Source organism: Malurus melanocephalus, unplaced genomic scaffold (genome assembly GCF_030028575.1).
Source record: "Malurus melanocephalus ecotype Western Australia unplaced genomic scaffold, MMel_1.1 scaffold_849, whole genome shotgun sequence".
Classification (NCBI taxonomy): Eukaryota; Metazoa; Chordata; class Aves; order Passeriformes; family Maluridae; genus Malurus; species Malurus melanocephalus.
The window spans coordinates 46,808-63,446 of record NW_026624081.1 but is presented as its reverse complement, the minus strand read 5'-3'; the positions used below and the strand labels follow the sequence as shown (position 1 = coordinate 63,446).

Genomic DNA, 16,639 nt, shown 5'->3' with positions numbered 1-16,639 from the left:
CCTTTTGGCGCTTCTGAGAAAATTGTTCTGGATCACCTCGAGCCAAATTATCAGCCTTATACATGGCAAGGCCATTGAAGGCTGAGTCTGAGTTGATGAGGTGTCCTGGGAAATTTATTTGCTGTATTATGCAACAGTTTGGATTTTGAACTTTGTGCCARTAGATTTCTGAGAGTGGGGCAGGCATAATAACTTTTCGTGCGAGCTTATATTTTTGAGAACTCGGAAGAAACAGGCAGTGCTGCGGAAAGTAGAGCAGGCAGAGCTCTCAGAGGCCCCGTGGTTTGCTGGGRGCAGGAGCACCCTGCTGTATAAAAAACTATTTAAGGAAAGTCAACGAGTTATAATGGGCTTAACTTTGTAAAGATGAGAAGCGAGTGCAGCACTACTGGTTCCAGTGTGAYCTCTGTCAAGGGACATGAGCACAAGGCCTGGCTCATTGGGCTCTTTGTTATTATTTATTTGTCAGTATGGACTTAAGATTGCRGGTCAGAAGTGACAGAAAGCCTCATGACCTCAGTAGAAAAGATCCTCCCTCACTGCACAACCAGCCCGTATTCTCAATTTGACCCCCAGGTTTTCCTCTTTCGTTGGCTTTTAAATTGTAGAGGAAARTTCTCCGGGCCCGAGGGAATATTTTGTGGTGTTTGGAAAGTGTGGCCAGGTTTGAAGGTGCTCGGGCTGTGTGGAAACACGGCTGTGCTTCTGTGTGGTATAATCCTCTTTTATTGGATGTGGAGGCTTTTACTGGAGTCTGTTCAGCTGGAAATGTGTTTACCCATCTTGGAAGGAGTTGGCCATGCTTGAATATTTCTTCCTCATTCTGTTTTTGCCTTCGCTGAATTGTTTACTGCTTGAGCTTAGGCTGCTGAGACCTGAGTTTTCACTGGGAAGTGTGTGGCAGGAAGAGAGGGAAATCCTGAACATTAAAAAGGACCAAGGTGACTTCACTGCTGCTTGGCTGTCCGTCCATATGGATCTAGGTTGTAGGGTTATTCCAAAATCCTTAAATTCCTAATTTTTCTGTGACATGCCAATTAAATCATGATTCCCGASTCACTTCTCTGAGGTCACTTGTAATTTCAGTGGCAGAGTTGATTAAGGCTGATTATTCCATAATTGAAAAAACCCTTTGTTCTCCTTGTTGCAAGGGAAACCCAGCTCAAACCCCAATGTTTTGTTCACAAAGGAGGAGGATTTGGAAAAACCATTTGGCTTTCTTGCTAACAGCTAAAAATAGGCACTTCCAGCCTTACAGGGAATGTATTTCTGTGTGGCATTTGAGCAGGATTTTGTCAGTGCTGTGGGGGTGCATATCTGTATCTATGTGTGCCCACAGGGTGATGTGTTTGCAGAATGTCCTGCACGTGTGTCCCCAGGTGTGACACTGTGGCATCAGAGCTGAGCTGCTGCTTTTCCTGTCTCTGGGCTTGGGTTTGCAGCCTCTGGGCTTGCAGGGTTTGAACAAYGAACATCTTGTCTGCAAGAAGGAGGAAGGAAGCTCCTTGTCTGGTACTCGCAGTCTTTTAAAACTGAGGAGGGTTTTTTTATAATCTTTTCAGGTCGTTCTCTGTAGCACATGTATAGCATTCATCTTCGTGAGATAGAGAATCACAGGGTGGKTTGGGTTTGGAAGGGACCTGAAAGRTCTTTTAGTTCCAAATCCCCTACCATGGCAGGGTCATAAAAGTACTTTGTTTATAAAAGTCGGTCTCGGTGTTGTAACTCCAAAAAGCACAGATGAGAGAATTTGTGACCTGACACTGGYGAATTTCTCTGTGAAAATGAATTTTCTTTTTTATCTCCTGGAGCGTCGCTTCTATAAAAATGCAGTATTGTGTTGCTGACTGCTAAGGTTCCATGGSCAAAAATTATTTGCTTTTCAATACCTTAATTATGTGAAATCAAGAAGTCAGAAATGTATTGCCTTCCTCTCATTCCAGCATTTCAGAGTACACTGGCAAGCACAAAAGGAATTTTTTGAGCATAGTCCTTTTCTCAAAAGCTGTTTGAAATGATCATGCAGGGCAGAAAGTCCAAGTTAAACTATGTGCATTCATGCCCAGATTTCTTGGATTCCTACTCCTGTCCTAAAACCACACTGTGCAAGTGGTCATGTTCTTGTTGGCCAAACATGAAATTTAGTTGCAAAGTTAGAAATTAGACTTGGTGACAACTACAGAGTTTTCTCTTCCAGTTGAGCATCAAATGAGTAACCTGTCTGTGTCTTATGAGTGCAAATTGCAATGCTGTGTGTCTTGCCTCTGCAGTAAATGTTTAGGAACTACAACTTACCCTCTGAGCTTTATTTTGTCATTTTTAAGTAATCAGAAGAGCTAAATTTAGCCAATCTAATTACTTTGCAGTATGTTTTAATATTTATTGCAGAACAGATGTTGTTARGGGGTGTATTATTATTCACCAGTCCTTGATGAAAAGGACTCCTAAATCTTCTGTCAAAGAAGTCTCTTCTCCTACTCTGCACCTGTTAGCTCCTGTTTCAGGGGTTAATTTGACACTCCAAACGTGCATCTTTTTACTTCCACAATGTGGCTGCATATTTTATTCTTAATTTACAAGTATGTGCCAGTGAAAGAGAATGTGGGAATGGCAAAARCTGGAGAAATCCAAAACTATCATGGATGTGTCCTATGTATAAAGCAATTAAAACTGTGCCACACAAAGCTGCTTTTTATTTATAGCTCCTTAAGAGACTTTTTCTCGAAGGTACCAAGAGACTCCTCACCGTGGTGCTGGCCAGAGCAAGCTTATAATTATAGCAGCTCTTGGTGGACTTTGTGGGTAGTTGGGATTGCTCYGTTTCTCAGGAGGCAATTCCTYTGGGAATGTRCTTTGGGATGAACCGGAGTGATGCWTCTCAGAGACGTTTTACACAAATAACTCTTGCTGTCAACCATTATTTTGGAGTAAGGGATCAATATTTATRGAATGAATGTTGCTAAGCTGGTACTAGTTCTGGTTTAATTTTATCCAGCGTTTTTTTTCTCCTTTTTTAAAAGTGGGATGAAACAAAGCTGCTGTTCATAAAAGTAGTAGACTTTAAATTCCCAAAGCAGTTGCTGCTGCCTGCTCTTGGAAATGCTCATTAAATGAATSCTTGAGTAAAATTATTCAAATTATGACTGTTAAAGAAATTAGTTTTTTTAAGCAGCTTAAGTTTTGAAGCACTGCGTAAACCATGATTTTTGTTTTTARTAACCTCCATGTTTCCATGGCTTCATTTTCTTGCAGCACAGTTTGGAATTGAGTGGTCTGCTCAGTAGTGAGCAATCCTTGTGCTACGAAAATCTCCTYATAAGCAGCTCAGTTATGTTGCCCCATTTGTCCCATTCAGAATTCATAGGGAGAACTTAGCAGTAAAAAAAAAACCAAAAAAAAATACATATGTTCTCCCTTACATTGTGTTGTCTCATTGTGTCGTGTGATTGTAACTGGTATTTTCATCTGCTTTCAGATCAATATTTCCTGTCTGTTGAAATGCTCATGGCCTCAAGAGTCTTGTTAGGAATTCTGCTGGAATCCCATGCTCCTGACTTATCTCTCTAAATAACTTTTTCCCCTGCATTCCAGTGGGCAGGTGAACCACCAGTACAGGAGCAGTTCCCTGCTAATGCACRTTTTTGTCACATGGCCCATGTGACAACAAAATACCTTTTGTTGGATTTATTCCTTCCTCAGCTTTTGTCTTGGGCTTGTGGAAAGMTGTGAATGGATGCTGAAAGCATGCTTTGTGGTGCCTTGATAATCTTAATAGACTGCTCATGCTGTACTGTGGCTTTGACCCTTGGATGAGTTTGCAGCTGKTTTTTTTTTATTTATTTTAAATTAGTCATCATTTTTGAAAGCTTTTCTACAGTGCTCTGTAGGCAAACTGTAGTGTTTGCTTTCTGATTCCTCGACTTAACTTCCAAGTGCAGTGGAACAGTTGCTGTAAAGWTTCTTACACAGACCTTAACATCAGTGACAGAGATTATTCTGGTTTGTAAATCATGACAGTGTTCAAGTTGCATTGCTTTGGGATTAGATCTGTTGTGTTTGTGTGAAATAGAATTCACAGGCTTCAAAATTCTTTCGGTTATGTGAGATATTTCAATGTCCTGAGCAGGTGGATGGGTGTTCACCAGCTCCTCCTTAAGTTTCATTAAACATCATTCCTAAGTTTGCTTTGTATTTGAGGAACTGGTTCTACTCATGGTTTTTGGGTAAGATTCAAGTTTTTTGTCTCTCCAAGTGTGCATTGTTAAAAGAAATTTGACACAGATTAATGCTGCAGTGAAGATTTCAGGAGTGACATTTTAATTCATCAATAAATGCCAATTATGGGTTTTGTTTAACTGTAGAAAAAGTATGGCCTTCTCAGAGGTGCTCTAAGATGGAAAAAGTTTAGTCATTARGTCCTGTGTAATTTCAAGCACTGTAACTTAAAGTGCAATTACAAACACTTTAATTTTCTCAGTTTAAGACGAGTATTTTTAAGACTTTTGCTAAAGTTTAGTCTAGTCCATAATTATTAGATGCCAGATGCAAAGGGAAGGATGTCACTCTCCCTTAGATGTAGGCTGGTCATATTAGTCATGTTTTTCTAATTTTTACAAGTSAGATATACATCATCTCATAGTGATAATTATTCATCTTCACACATTTGAAATTATTTAAAAGTGAAGTTATTCAGCAAATCATTATAAAAGGTTAGGAATGTGCTTCTTCCTCCTGTCTGGTCCTGTTGAGAGATATTCTGACACTTGAGGCTGGGACATCACAAAAGTCTCATCTGACTTGAGGAAGCCTTTTCTTACTCTGTTTACCTGGAGTTCTGCCTTCTCCTTTTCACTATATATTGTTTTAGTAAAAGCTTCCTTTTCTTGTGATTAATGCTCTTGAAAGTTCTATAGGTTTGTGTCCTGGCTTTTTTTTTCTGACCTGAGTAAATGTACATCTTCTTTGTCCTAAAAGAGAGATCAAAGTTCTCTCATTAAACTGGTCTTCCCTGACTGACTGTGCACCTGCTTTGAAAYGAGAGTGTCAGCCTCCCAAGCAGTGAAAATACTGAATTTGCTGGAAGGAAGTAGTGAGCTCATTAAAATGGTGAAAGAGGCACCAGAAGTCATCAGTCTTTTTGCACTCAATCTTCCTTGGCTGCCAGTTCATGAGCCAGTGAGTAACGAGGCTTGTGGTGATGGCAGGGGGTTAGTAAGAGGTTGAATGCCAGTAATTAAGCTGTTAAATCCTGTGTGTTTTAGTACCCTTCATAATAGTTTTTTAAAAATGTAAAATAGGGGGACTTCAGCTTTTTGAAAGCAACAGTCCTAACAGGATCGGGTCATATGAGAATAAACAAATGGAAACCAGTTTAATTTAAATTATTTTGCATTAGATTCAAAGCTAAGAAGAGGATTTTGTTTTTATTCTTGGAAAGGATCCATATTGAACACAAGCATAGGGCTGGATGCTTATTTAGGCTTTGTATGAGAACCTTGAGAAGACAAAACAATATTGAAAGTATAATTTCCGAYTTTCATAATTTGGAGTAGAATTTGGATTGATGTAGAATTTAGGACTCTGCATTATCCTTGGTTGGTGGTGGTTTAAGTTGCTCGGCAAGAACACGGTGAGAGTAAAACTTTGGTATTTGAAGACCAGAGCAAATTTTGAATTYAGCAAATTTAAGTAGCATATAAATATTCCAAAAGGAAGTAATTGCTCTGAAAGATAGTTGCTATGCTTGGAAGAACACCTRCATTTTGACCTTTTCCAAGGCTTTAAACCAGCTCATTTGGGTTTCCTCTTTTCCTGTTCATGAGGTGTGGCTTTGTGTCCACCCATGAGTGTGGAAGGAGGAAGGCCTGTGCTTCTGTTTGCACAGACTGTAGGGCAGTGATCTGTAAATAGGATCAGTTACTGCTGAAAGGSATAACCTGGACTAGAAGGAGCATATGGATGGGGGAGGTCACCAAAATGTACCAAACTTCTGTTGATTTTCAAGGCAGCTCAATGGAATTAGTGCCATGGGGAGACTATTCAACTTGTTGATTCAGACTGACAATCTGAAATYAGATCCCTTGGTTGTTCGGTTTGGGTTTTTTTTTCCCCTTTTGATGTCTGAATATTTTAATGAATCTAATGTGACACCCAGGGCAGACTTCTCCAAACACTCGGCTCTCCCAAAGCTCCCAAGGCTCTCTTGGTAAAGTCATGTGCATGTGTGAGTGTGAGCAAACTGGAATCTGGCAGAATCTTGGGTTTGTGAGAATTGTCACTTCTTCTTTAGGCTAGGAAATGCTAAGCAGAAGGATTAAATGAATAAAAAGGAAGCTTTTGGCATTAATCCAGGATTGGTTTAACACAGTTGGGGAAGAATATTCTGGAGAAGAAACAGTCACGATGCAGTCCTTATTTTTTACATGTTAACAAGATAAGGGATGACATTCTTCTGCACTCATTGTATCTCACTGCTGGAATTCAGATTTTTTCAAGAGCTGTTGCTTTATCTGTCAGTGTTCATCATTGCAGGTCTGATGCCACAGCACTAATTTTTACACAGAGTTTACTTGTGTTGTTTATTTGAAAGTTTTCAAATCCTCATATTGTCTTGCTTAATAATTTTACATTATTCCACACAACTTTTAATTTTATTTTTTTATATCCAGGCCCAAAATGTTCAGCACAGCAAGGACATGACTCTCGCCAGCAACCGCAGTCTGGCAGAAGGAAATCTCCTGTACCAGCCAAAGTTGGAGTCTTTGAAATCAAATTTGACTGAGAAATACCAAGAGCTGCAAGTTCTTTTTGAAGCATACCAGATAAAGAAAACAAAACTAGGTAACACTGGCTGTTGACAATTATGATTTATTGTTTTCTAAGCGAATGTAAATCTGTCGCCTGTTTGTTGTTTGGTTTTTGGTGTTTCATTTTTAGCTGTGTGAATTAGGGTACAAAGTGAAATGTCATTCTCATGTAGTGCTGAAATAGATCACACTTCTGATGATTTATTAAGTGCCTGTTATATCTAGTAACAGACACTGTGGATTCCTCCAGTTACCTTCCTGTTCTTGACCTACTCTTCTCTAGATTATCAACTTCATTTGCCTTGCCAAAAAGCAAAACACTTTGAAWTTTCAGTGACTATAAATCAAATGGAATATTGCATTTAACTTTCCTRCTGAATAGTATAGTACATCTGATACTGCACTTGCTGAAGTGCTTTGGCTTTCAATATTATATATATATAATTGGAATTAAATTTCAGCTCTTATCACTCTGACAATATTCCTAAACTTCTTAATATATTTCTTACTGTGCATCACCCTGTCTAGAGCTGCAGAGTCTTCTGGTTGTCTGAATGTTCCTTAGAGGTTGTTGTGTAGTTTGAAGTCACTGAGAGCCAGCTGTCATTTTCTGTTCTTCCTGTGCCATTACAGACAGACAATCCAGTAATGCTTCCCTGGAGACCCTGCTGGCCYTGCTGCAGACCGAGGGGGCGAAGATTGAGGAAGACACTGAGGTAATGACAGAACACTCCAATTCTGCCACTTCTACCCACTTCCAGAACCTTCCAGTGTCCAGGGCTGCAGTGCAGAGTTGAACATGTGACAGATTAAGGAGTGTTTTTAAGAATATCGTCTCATCTTTGAACAGCTATTTGATTCTAACAGTTTTGGTTTTTTTATCTGAGTAATTTTTTACTCTTAACATCTTTGATGTTTAAGAGAAAAAGTTCTCCTTTTTACAAAAGGAAGGCCACCCCTCTTAGTTCCTTGGCTTTGCCTTCAAACTTGGCAGAATACGAATGTGGAATCTTTTTTTAATGGTGTTTGCCTGGTATATGTATTCATTATAAATGTCAGTTGRTARCCTAATAAAAAACTACCTGTGCTRTTCTTCCTTCAGCATTTCTGGTGARAATTCCAATGTGATTTCAGTGTGTCTGTGCTGGTGCCAGTGGTCACCACTTGCTGTGACACAAGTGCTTGAAGGATGGTCTGACTTTAGAATAATGGGAATGTTTGGTTTTGTTTGCTGATTTGCATGCAGGCATTTTCTGTAATTAATCAGGAAAAAAAAATTTGCTTATTAGCCTTGAGTCATGATMATAAAAAGACATTCCCAGGACAAGCTAAATTTTGTGATTATATGTTTGTTCACCTCCCAATTACTAACCATCATTTACCCAAAGCCACAAGTAAGGCTGAGTATTAAACCTGACTTAGCAATAATCTCTGTACTGAGTCTTAGAGAGTTCCCAGTGTTTCTGTTGGCATTGAAGCAGCACTGAGCTGTAATTCAGCTTAGCTGGCAATCTGGGAAGCTGCTGGATTTGGTTCGTTCCATCTCTGGTGATCAGAGGAATGCTCAGAGYGAGATTCAGATGTTTTTGCTGCTGTTACTTCAGTATAAATTTATGCAAAAGTGATATTTAACTCTCAGTGCATCTGAGTAATARCTAACTCAAAGTTCTGCTCAGAATTCTTCAGTATGCCAGTCATCTTCCATATGCCAGCTGGAAAATCACAGGCAAAACGATGCTATTTTTAGGATGTGAGCCATTTAGATTCTGTTGCAGTAGGCTGTTTCCTAAGAGAATGTTCTGTATTTGACAGAATATGGCAGAAAAATTCCTTGATGGTGAAATACCTCTGGATTCCTTCATTGACGAGTACCAGAGCAAGCGGAAACTGGCTCACCTGCGCCGGGTGAAGATCGAGAAGCTGCAGGAAATGGTGCTGAAGGGACAGAGACTTCCTCAGGTTCAGCCACAGGCACAGCCCAGGGCCCCCGAGCCCCCAGCAGCCCCTGCAGATCCCTACAAGGCGGATGCAAACACTCCTCCCTCGGTGGTGCCCCGGMGAATCCCACCTCCCCCACCTCCTTCGGGCCCAGCAGGACGCTTCCCCACTCCCTTCACCGCAGCCATGAGTTCAGGACCAGCTCTTTCTTATCCAGGTGCTCCGTACCCTCCTCTCCCRCCTCGGCCAGGAGGAGCTCAGCCCACGAGTCAAATGCCACAGCAGCCAGGATACCCCACTCAGTGTGTACCACCCTATCCTCCAGCTCTGCCCCAAAGACCACCTCGCCTTCCGCCACATCCTGGCTTTATCCTCCAGTAAATATTTTGGTGCGCCTGACTTACGTATTGGTGCTTATATTTCCTTTTCCCCCATCAGAGACTTGCTGTAGGCAATGGGAAGCCTCTGTTCTTTGCACAATGGAGTACAAAGGCCGAGCTGTGGCACAGAGGTTTGCAATTGCTTTGCTAAATGTGATGATGTTTGTTTTCAGAGGTCAGTGGTGACAAGGTTTTCCTAGGAAGGTTATAAGGTCTAAATTTTGTAAATCCATCACATTGGGAAGCCACTCACAATGGATTTCCTGACATCACAAGCTAGGTCATGCTCTGAATTCCTTAGTGAGGGTAAATCAGCATCCTCCTCTGTTGTGATGTATTCCCATTGCAGCTGGATGTATGTGTGGCACACGAGGAGCTGTTTGTCCCTCTAAGGAATTCTGTGTCCGTGACAGTGTTGGGATGGTAACAACCATATCTGGCTGCTGGGAAAGGGGTGTGCACAGGACCTCCCTCAGCATCCTTTTGCAGCCAGGGCCAGGTGCACAACGTTTTCAGAGCTCACTGAGCTGAAACTCCTATCAGAACACCTTGAGTGGGTTTTAGAGAAGATGACAAGAGTTTCATTTCTGCATTTCAGTTGTTACCTTAGACATTGTGTAATCAAAGTAGGCACTACTCCCACTCCTAAATAGCTTGATACCCTCAAAGTCCTGGTCTCTTGAAATGAAACTAAACTGTTTGTAGAGCCAGTTTAGAGTTTTATAGACACTTTACCAGGCAGTTTTATTTCCTTGCCTGTTAAGACTCTTTCTAACGGTTTGGTTTTTTTTCTCCTTTTCCACACCTTGGATACAGAATTTTTTTTTAAAACAGGTGCTTAGCTTTTGATATCATGTGATTCCAGGAATCTAGGCAGGGTATTTTCTTAATCAAATACTGGATTTTCACGTGTAATTGCCCACTTGAATTTCCACAACTTCATTTTATCCCTTAACTCTGTCTCTCACTTGGCAGAACTATTTTTACCTCTCCCATTTCCTTTCGTTCTGCAGTTTTGAGCATGTGTATCTATCTGGAACTTGCAGTTAATGTTTCTCTGCAAATAAGCAAAAAAGAAAAGCCTTTCATAATCCATGGTGGCTGTTTGCATCTTACAGAATCCGTTCTTGACTTATGCCACTGGATAGGAGAGGCTTTTTAGGGCAGCTCAGATTTCACTCTCGATATGACTCTTGAAGCCTAAGGTGCAGACACTTGCTGGTATTTTAATCCAGCACTGGGGGAGGCAAATTTTAACACTTGTTCACACAGAATGTGTCTGTGAATTTGTTATCAATCAGTCCAGAATCTGTCAAAGCCCCTGGTTATTTCAGAGCATTTTGGTATCATTGTCCTGGAATGCACTACATTGTTTGGAAGTTTGTACTGCAAACAACATCAGTCTGAATAGAAGATCTGCGTTTTTTTTCCTTTATGTAAGACCTGGATTGTCCCTTAATCATTTCTTCCGGAGTGTGGTGGTTAGCAAATACTAATCTGAAATTAAGCTCATAACAGGAAGCTCTCAATTCTGAAAATATGGTCATTTGGTTTGTTTTGCCTTCTGAAGACAAAGGGCAGAAGGTTGGTCAGTGTTACTGGCATCTGAACCAATTCCCCAGTGTAAGTCTGGCAAGTTTTTATAGATGGGGGATTTTGTGAAGCAATGTGCATTGGATTTGTTTGCAAAGTGTGTTTTTTCTGTAATCTAGTGATGGTACAGGATGTGGTTTGTTTTTTGTTTTTTTTTTTTAAATAGTGTGATATCTTTTCTTGGCATTATTTTCTCACTGAAGCTTTGTATAAGCATGGTTAATTATGACTCGTTTCAAAGTAACTTTGCTGTGCTGTTAGTGCCGGTATTTGGATGGCAGCTGTTGTATCTGGTTGCTAAACTTAAGTCTGCTGTAGAAATGGTTTGTGTCCTAGAAAGAATTAAAATTGGGTAGGGGCTACCAGGGTGATGTCTGAATACAGAAATTCATACTTTGAGCCTGCTACACAAAAACTCRAAAACACTCTCAAATCAGTTTTACTAAGATTTCATAAAAACAACCAGGTATATTTTACACTTATCAAGTGCCAACTTTTTTTCTGAGGGTCGGAAATCCTTAGAAGTGATGGAGGTGATAGATAAGTGTATTGTGAATTTGCACTGCATTTTATGTATCAGACTTTATTGGTATTAGTAGTCCAAAAATATTTTTACTACTTGTTAAACCTTCTGTCTTTTGGTAACTTTTGTGATAACAATGACCTTTCAGGGATACTTTATCTAAAAACAACCTCTTGTGCACACTAAATACAGACAAAGCTAATGCAATTTTTTTGTCTGAAAGCGAAACAATGCATTATTGCATATGCATGTGGCTGATGTGCCTTAGGATCACAACTTGTGATTGTAATTCTAGGATATTAGCATTTTTATMATTTGAATGGCCATTGCTTAACTCTAATTTAAGGGCTCTTTGAGAGCATTGACTTTTTGAAAAAACTGACCCTCATAGTTCAGAAAAAAAACAGCTGTATCTGCTATTTGTAAGCTTATAGTTGCCTTCACTGATGGATAAGTTTGGACGTAGATGATGTAACTAATGTGATGTTTCAGTTATTTCAGTCTCATAACTGAAGTCCAGCTGCTCATGGAAAAYGTTTTGCCATTAATTTTGTGTGTGTGTGTGCACACAAACTGTAAATATTTACTTGACTGCTGGTGATGTTTATGGGTAAAGGAGAAAAATGACTGTGGAAAGCTGTTCAAATCCTTCCAGCAACAAACTTGAGGAAACACTAACCTGGATGAGTCGGGCAAGAGCTGTGTCAGTGCTTTCAACGTGTTGCTCTTCAACRGCTTCTCCTGTTCTGTTATAGCTAATAAGTAAATTCTGCTCTGGCTAGGATGTTTAGAATTGTACTAATTTGCACTGTTTATAAGATAGTGAGATTAAAATGCCATAGGCAAGCTGAGACTTGAGAGGGGGATGGCTCACGATGCTTGCCAAAAAAGTATAAAATATATATATATATATATATAAAATAAGGATTTTTGATGTCTGCTACAAATAGCACATACTTCCCCAAAGCAATTGGAGTGGAGAAAAATCCTTTAAATACAATGTGTAACACGGCTTTAGAGTGTTGGTAGCATTGGAAATGCTCTCTTTGGGTGGCATTGTTTGTGCCAGTCTTKCGTACGTGGTTCTGTGAGCTGGGACTAACATGGCTGTACGTGGTTGGGCTTGGATTGGGGGTCAGCACCGAGCAGTTCCAACTCCTGGGGGGTTTCACTGCACTCAGAGCTGTCTCCCTAAGAAGGTGGAATCAGTTGTTCCAGCACAGCTGATCCAGACAGGTCCACTTGGTACCACTGGCCCTGGAGGGGTGACGTGGACACGAATTTCCGTGGATGCCAGGAGGCACCTGGACATTGGCTGATCATTGTGACCATCCCAGTCAGTGCCCCAACCTCCACAGCTTCAGTCCTGACCTCCTTTGGGACTTCTTTGCCCTCTCAAACTGGAATCATGGCGTAGATACAGAGCTCAAACAGACAATTCTTTTAGCCTCAYGTGGCGCAACGTGGAGTTCAGAGGAGGCAGAGTGGTCCTGTGCCTGAACAGTTCCTCTGTGTGATCCTGGACTGTCTAATAAGGGGCAATTTTGTATGCCAAGCAAGTTGTGAAACAGACAGTGGATTTGTTTGCATAAGAAGTCTTTCTGTTATCTACTGTGTTCTGATTTTAAATAAAATAGCATATCTCTTGGTGACCTGTCCCTTAGTGGCTTCATTCAGTCACGGTGCAGTTATATTAATGATTTTAAACCCCAATGGTGGTTTTTTTTTTCTGTAGCAACATAAACACACTTGTAGGTGGATGTAGAACATGAAATTGGAAAAAAACATTGCTTTAATTATTCATAGTAAATCTGTTGGCCCTGTTTTTACTGAGTGGATATAGCGAGTCCATTTTGTATGGAGCTGGTACAGGATGGGTTTGCTCACAGCAGATTTTGWGTGTTGTAATCATGGCAACGAGGTAGGTGGGCTGTCTGTCAGGTGAAATCCCTTTGCTTTTCAGCTAACTTCCTACAATTAGCTAGTGGGAACACTCAGAATCACCTGGAAGAGCTGAAGGGAGAAAGCTTTTATTTTTGAAGACAGGAAAATCTTAGATTTCAGCCAAGTTAGGAGAAATGAGTCAACCAGAGTTATTTAGGAATATGAGTCAGAGGGCAGAAAAGACCTGATGTAATTTTCTGTGATATCTGTCACTTCAGCAGCAATGTGAAATAGGAATCCTAGCGTGGAATAACTGATCAGGGAAGAAAAGCCCTTTTTTAATTGTTTCTTGATGGGTTCCGTTTGTGGTGGCTGCAGAGATTCSATCACCTTCTGCAGCAAAGGGAAAGTGCAGATGAGGAGAACCCGCTGTGCTGACTCAGAGCAGGTGGGCGAGGGCCGGGGAAGGTGTTATATAAAAACCGCAGCTCTTCAGCTCAGCTCTTCTAAGAATTTCCACTGTTTTGGGGAGTGAATGATCACAGAGCTGCAGCTGTGCCTGTTCCAGAGMGGGGTGTCCAGGGAGCTCATCCTGGGTTGGATTGTTCACAGTGTGAAGGTGTCACCCAGCAGGGGTGACAAATGTCACCCCAGGAAGGGACTCACACGGTGTTCAGGTGCTGTTGTGTYGGGGACACTCCAGTGCTCCACATGGCCTTGGCCTGTCCCTTCCCTGGAGGTGGCACAGCTCCTTCCCTCACCCTTGCTCCTGTAATTTGAGTCCTCTCGGGTTGAACATTAATATCCCTCACACCAGGTTTTTACAGGTTTGCCTCTTCACCGCTCCGAGACTTGGTCACTGGAAACTGGAYGTGTTGCTTGAGGTTTTTTGAGAGATTTTTGGTCTCAGCTGATGTTTTACAGGTGCCCTGTGCCCCAGGACACCTTGTCCCTGAAGGAGGCTTTCCCTGTGCTGGGCTCTGAGCCTCAGTCTCTATTTTTTCCCCTACCTGCAGGACAAATCCTGAGCTGCCGAGGCTGGAGATGTGAAAATGCAARCCCTGGATCTTACTGTAAGCTAAAAGCTATTTTTTAATAATTATTATTTCCAACCCTCTCAAAGGTGCTTTTTCTGCACTCCCGTAGGTGAGGAGTAGGAATTATTTTTTCCCTCAAAGCTAAAAATGTTTCCTYTCACCACATAATCCCACACCTTGCTACGAGCACTTAAAATTGCACATTATTCTGGCAACCACTGCTTGGGATGGGCTAATTTTGGAGAGGTTTGTTAGTCCTGAAGGAAGCCAGCCACATCTAGAGGATAGGAGRTGACAAAGTGGCTCCAGTTCTCAGCACTGGAATGAGACCACCTGGTTGAGAAGAAAATGCTGGTTTGGGAGAAATTGGGAATGCCTTTTGGCCTGGGTGTGTTGTCTCACGTGGTATGAGGGGAATCCAGATCAGCTTTGTATTTTTTTGATTTAAACTTGTATACCCATGAAACATTCATTAAATGATTTTATTAGATGTTTTTGAGTTTCCCAAGTAATTTTTCTGAGTGGGTCATTTGGGAAATACCATCCCTAAATATTGTGTTGCCCAGACTCATGTTTTCATGCCTGGCTGGGCACAGCAGAGAAAAAACTTGCCTTGCAGAGGAGTGGCTGCTGKTCATGGCTTCAAGGGCTCTTAAAAACATACTTTTGCAGAAGTTTTGTGGTTTGGGTTTTTTACCTGACTTCCTAGAGCCTGTACCAGCCTGTTTCCTATTTGTGTGCTTCATTTCAATGCGCCTTTTCCCCCACAGTGATCTGACACTTGTGTTTTGCCAGCTTTGCTCTCTGCAGATGCTGAGCTGCTGCTGCTGCTTCGTGTGCTGGTGTTCAAACTCATCTGTGGTTCCTGGAGGTTTGGCCACTGAGAGGAGAGCTGTGATAACAAACTCTTTGAGGGTTGCTTGAAGAAAAAATAAATTGTACTTTACTAACCTCAGTGGAGGAGAGCAGAAGGTAACATTTCACAATTTGGTTATTTTCCACTGCTTCTCCCACAGGTACTGAGTAAAATTTGTTCTCAGGAGCACATCGAGYGAAATGTCTTCCTCTCATCTTCCACAACCACAATAATGGTATTTAAAAGTCATTAGCAAATTGGATCCTGCACAGCAGGATGTCTTGATGAAGCCTCAAAATAAACCTTTGCACACAGTTTGTCATTCTGATGTTTCTGTCAGCTACAAATAGCAAACACTTTCCAAAAATGTACAGGACTGAAGAAAAATCTTGGACTGGACAGCAAGATTGGKTTTTGTACAAAAATTAACTTAGATTACATTTTAAGTGATTTATAGAGCCTATTTTTATTTTTGCTGCTAATTTTTGAGACTTTTGATTATGCTGGCCWGGGTGGTTTTTAGTAAATCATAGTGTGAGAGCGGTGGGGGTAAACAAGTTACATTAAACCACAGCAACAATCTTAAAGCYACATTTTATTTTTGAATTCTTTAAACTTTAAGTAGGACTGTGGCTAGACTTATGGTAGTGAGAGTTTAAAAGTTTGCATTCTTGATTAATCAGTATTTCCGTGATGAAATGCGATGGTGTGAGTGGTTGGATGACATCAGTCTCCCAGCAAATATATCTTTATCACTCTCTATAAATAGACCTTGAGCTACTGCAGAAAGCACTTCCTTGAGGGAAAAGGGCTCTGAAAGAAATGAAACTCAGCAGGGAGCTGGCCCCTGCCACTGCTGTGTCATTGTCACTTGATGTGACAGCAGTCACCCGAGGGGCACGGCTGTGTAACCCAGTCGGAAAGGCTGAGCAGGATCCAATCCTCCAGGCTGGAGGGATCTCAGCAGAACCTGCGGGAGCAGAGCAGCTGCTCTCCCTGCCCAGCAACACCACAGCCCTGCACTGGGGAATGCACTTTGCCCACACACGGTTGGGCAATGAGCCCTGGCACTCGTGTGTTTATGTGTCACTGCCCATAAACCTGTAAAGTCAGTTCTGTGCGGTGCAACCTCAGCCATCACSAGACTGCTACACAACTAAAATAAATAATGAAATACCTTATAAATGTGTTTACCTGAGATACAGCCACTTGTAATTGCAGTTAACTGCTTTACAGCCTCTTGTCAGTCAGAAGGGTGGAAAACCCTGGGTTTTACTGCGGCTTTTATGAGGTTTGATTGTAATTTGGTTTGAGGGTAACRAGGGATCGGATGAAAATGTTGATTGAGCATGAAAAGGACCCTCAGGAATCGCCACCTAAACACAAGGCAGCTGTGGTCACCCTGTCATGCTGAATTCTAAATGCTTCAGTCTTATCAACCGTGTGATATTGTGTGTCATATACAACTGCCTATTATATACATATCTATAATATATATAATAGATATATAATTATATATCTGGAACATGTATATAGTGCATAATAGGTACTAATATATAATTACCTCTATTATTATATATAATAGATATAACAGATATATAATTATATATATGGAACATGTA

The 16,639-nt window shown here is 41.1% G+C and overlaps 1 protein-coding gene across 1 annotated transcript in view; it reads left to right on the top strand.

Annotated features, from left to right (window-relative positions):
- The window catches only part of VPS37B (VPS37B subunit of ESCRT-I), a 13,381-nt gene extending 1,227 nt beyond the window's left edge, over window positions 1–12,154 (top strand). The window contains exons 2-4 of the mRNA XM_057385641.1: window positions 6,669–6,840; window positions 7,440–7,522; window positions 8,619–12,154. Coding sequence (XP_057241624.1) covers window positions 6,669–6,840; window positions 7,440–7,522; window positions 8,619–9,125 — 762 coding nt within the window. The 3' untranslated portion in view covers window positions 9,126–12,154. The remainder of the gene's footprint in view (window positions 1–6,668; window positions 6,841–7,439; window positions 7,523–8,618) is intronic.
- Window positions 12,155–16,639: the final 4,485 nt, after the last annotated feature.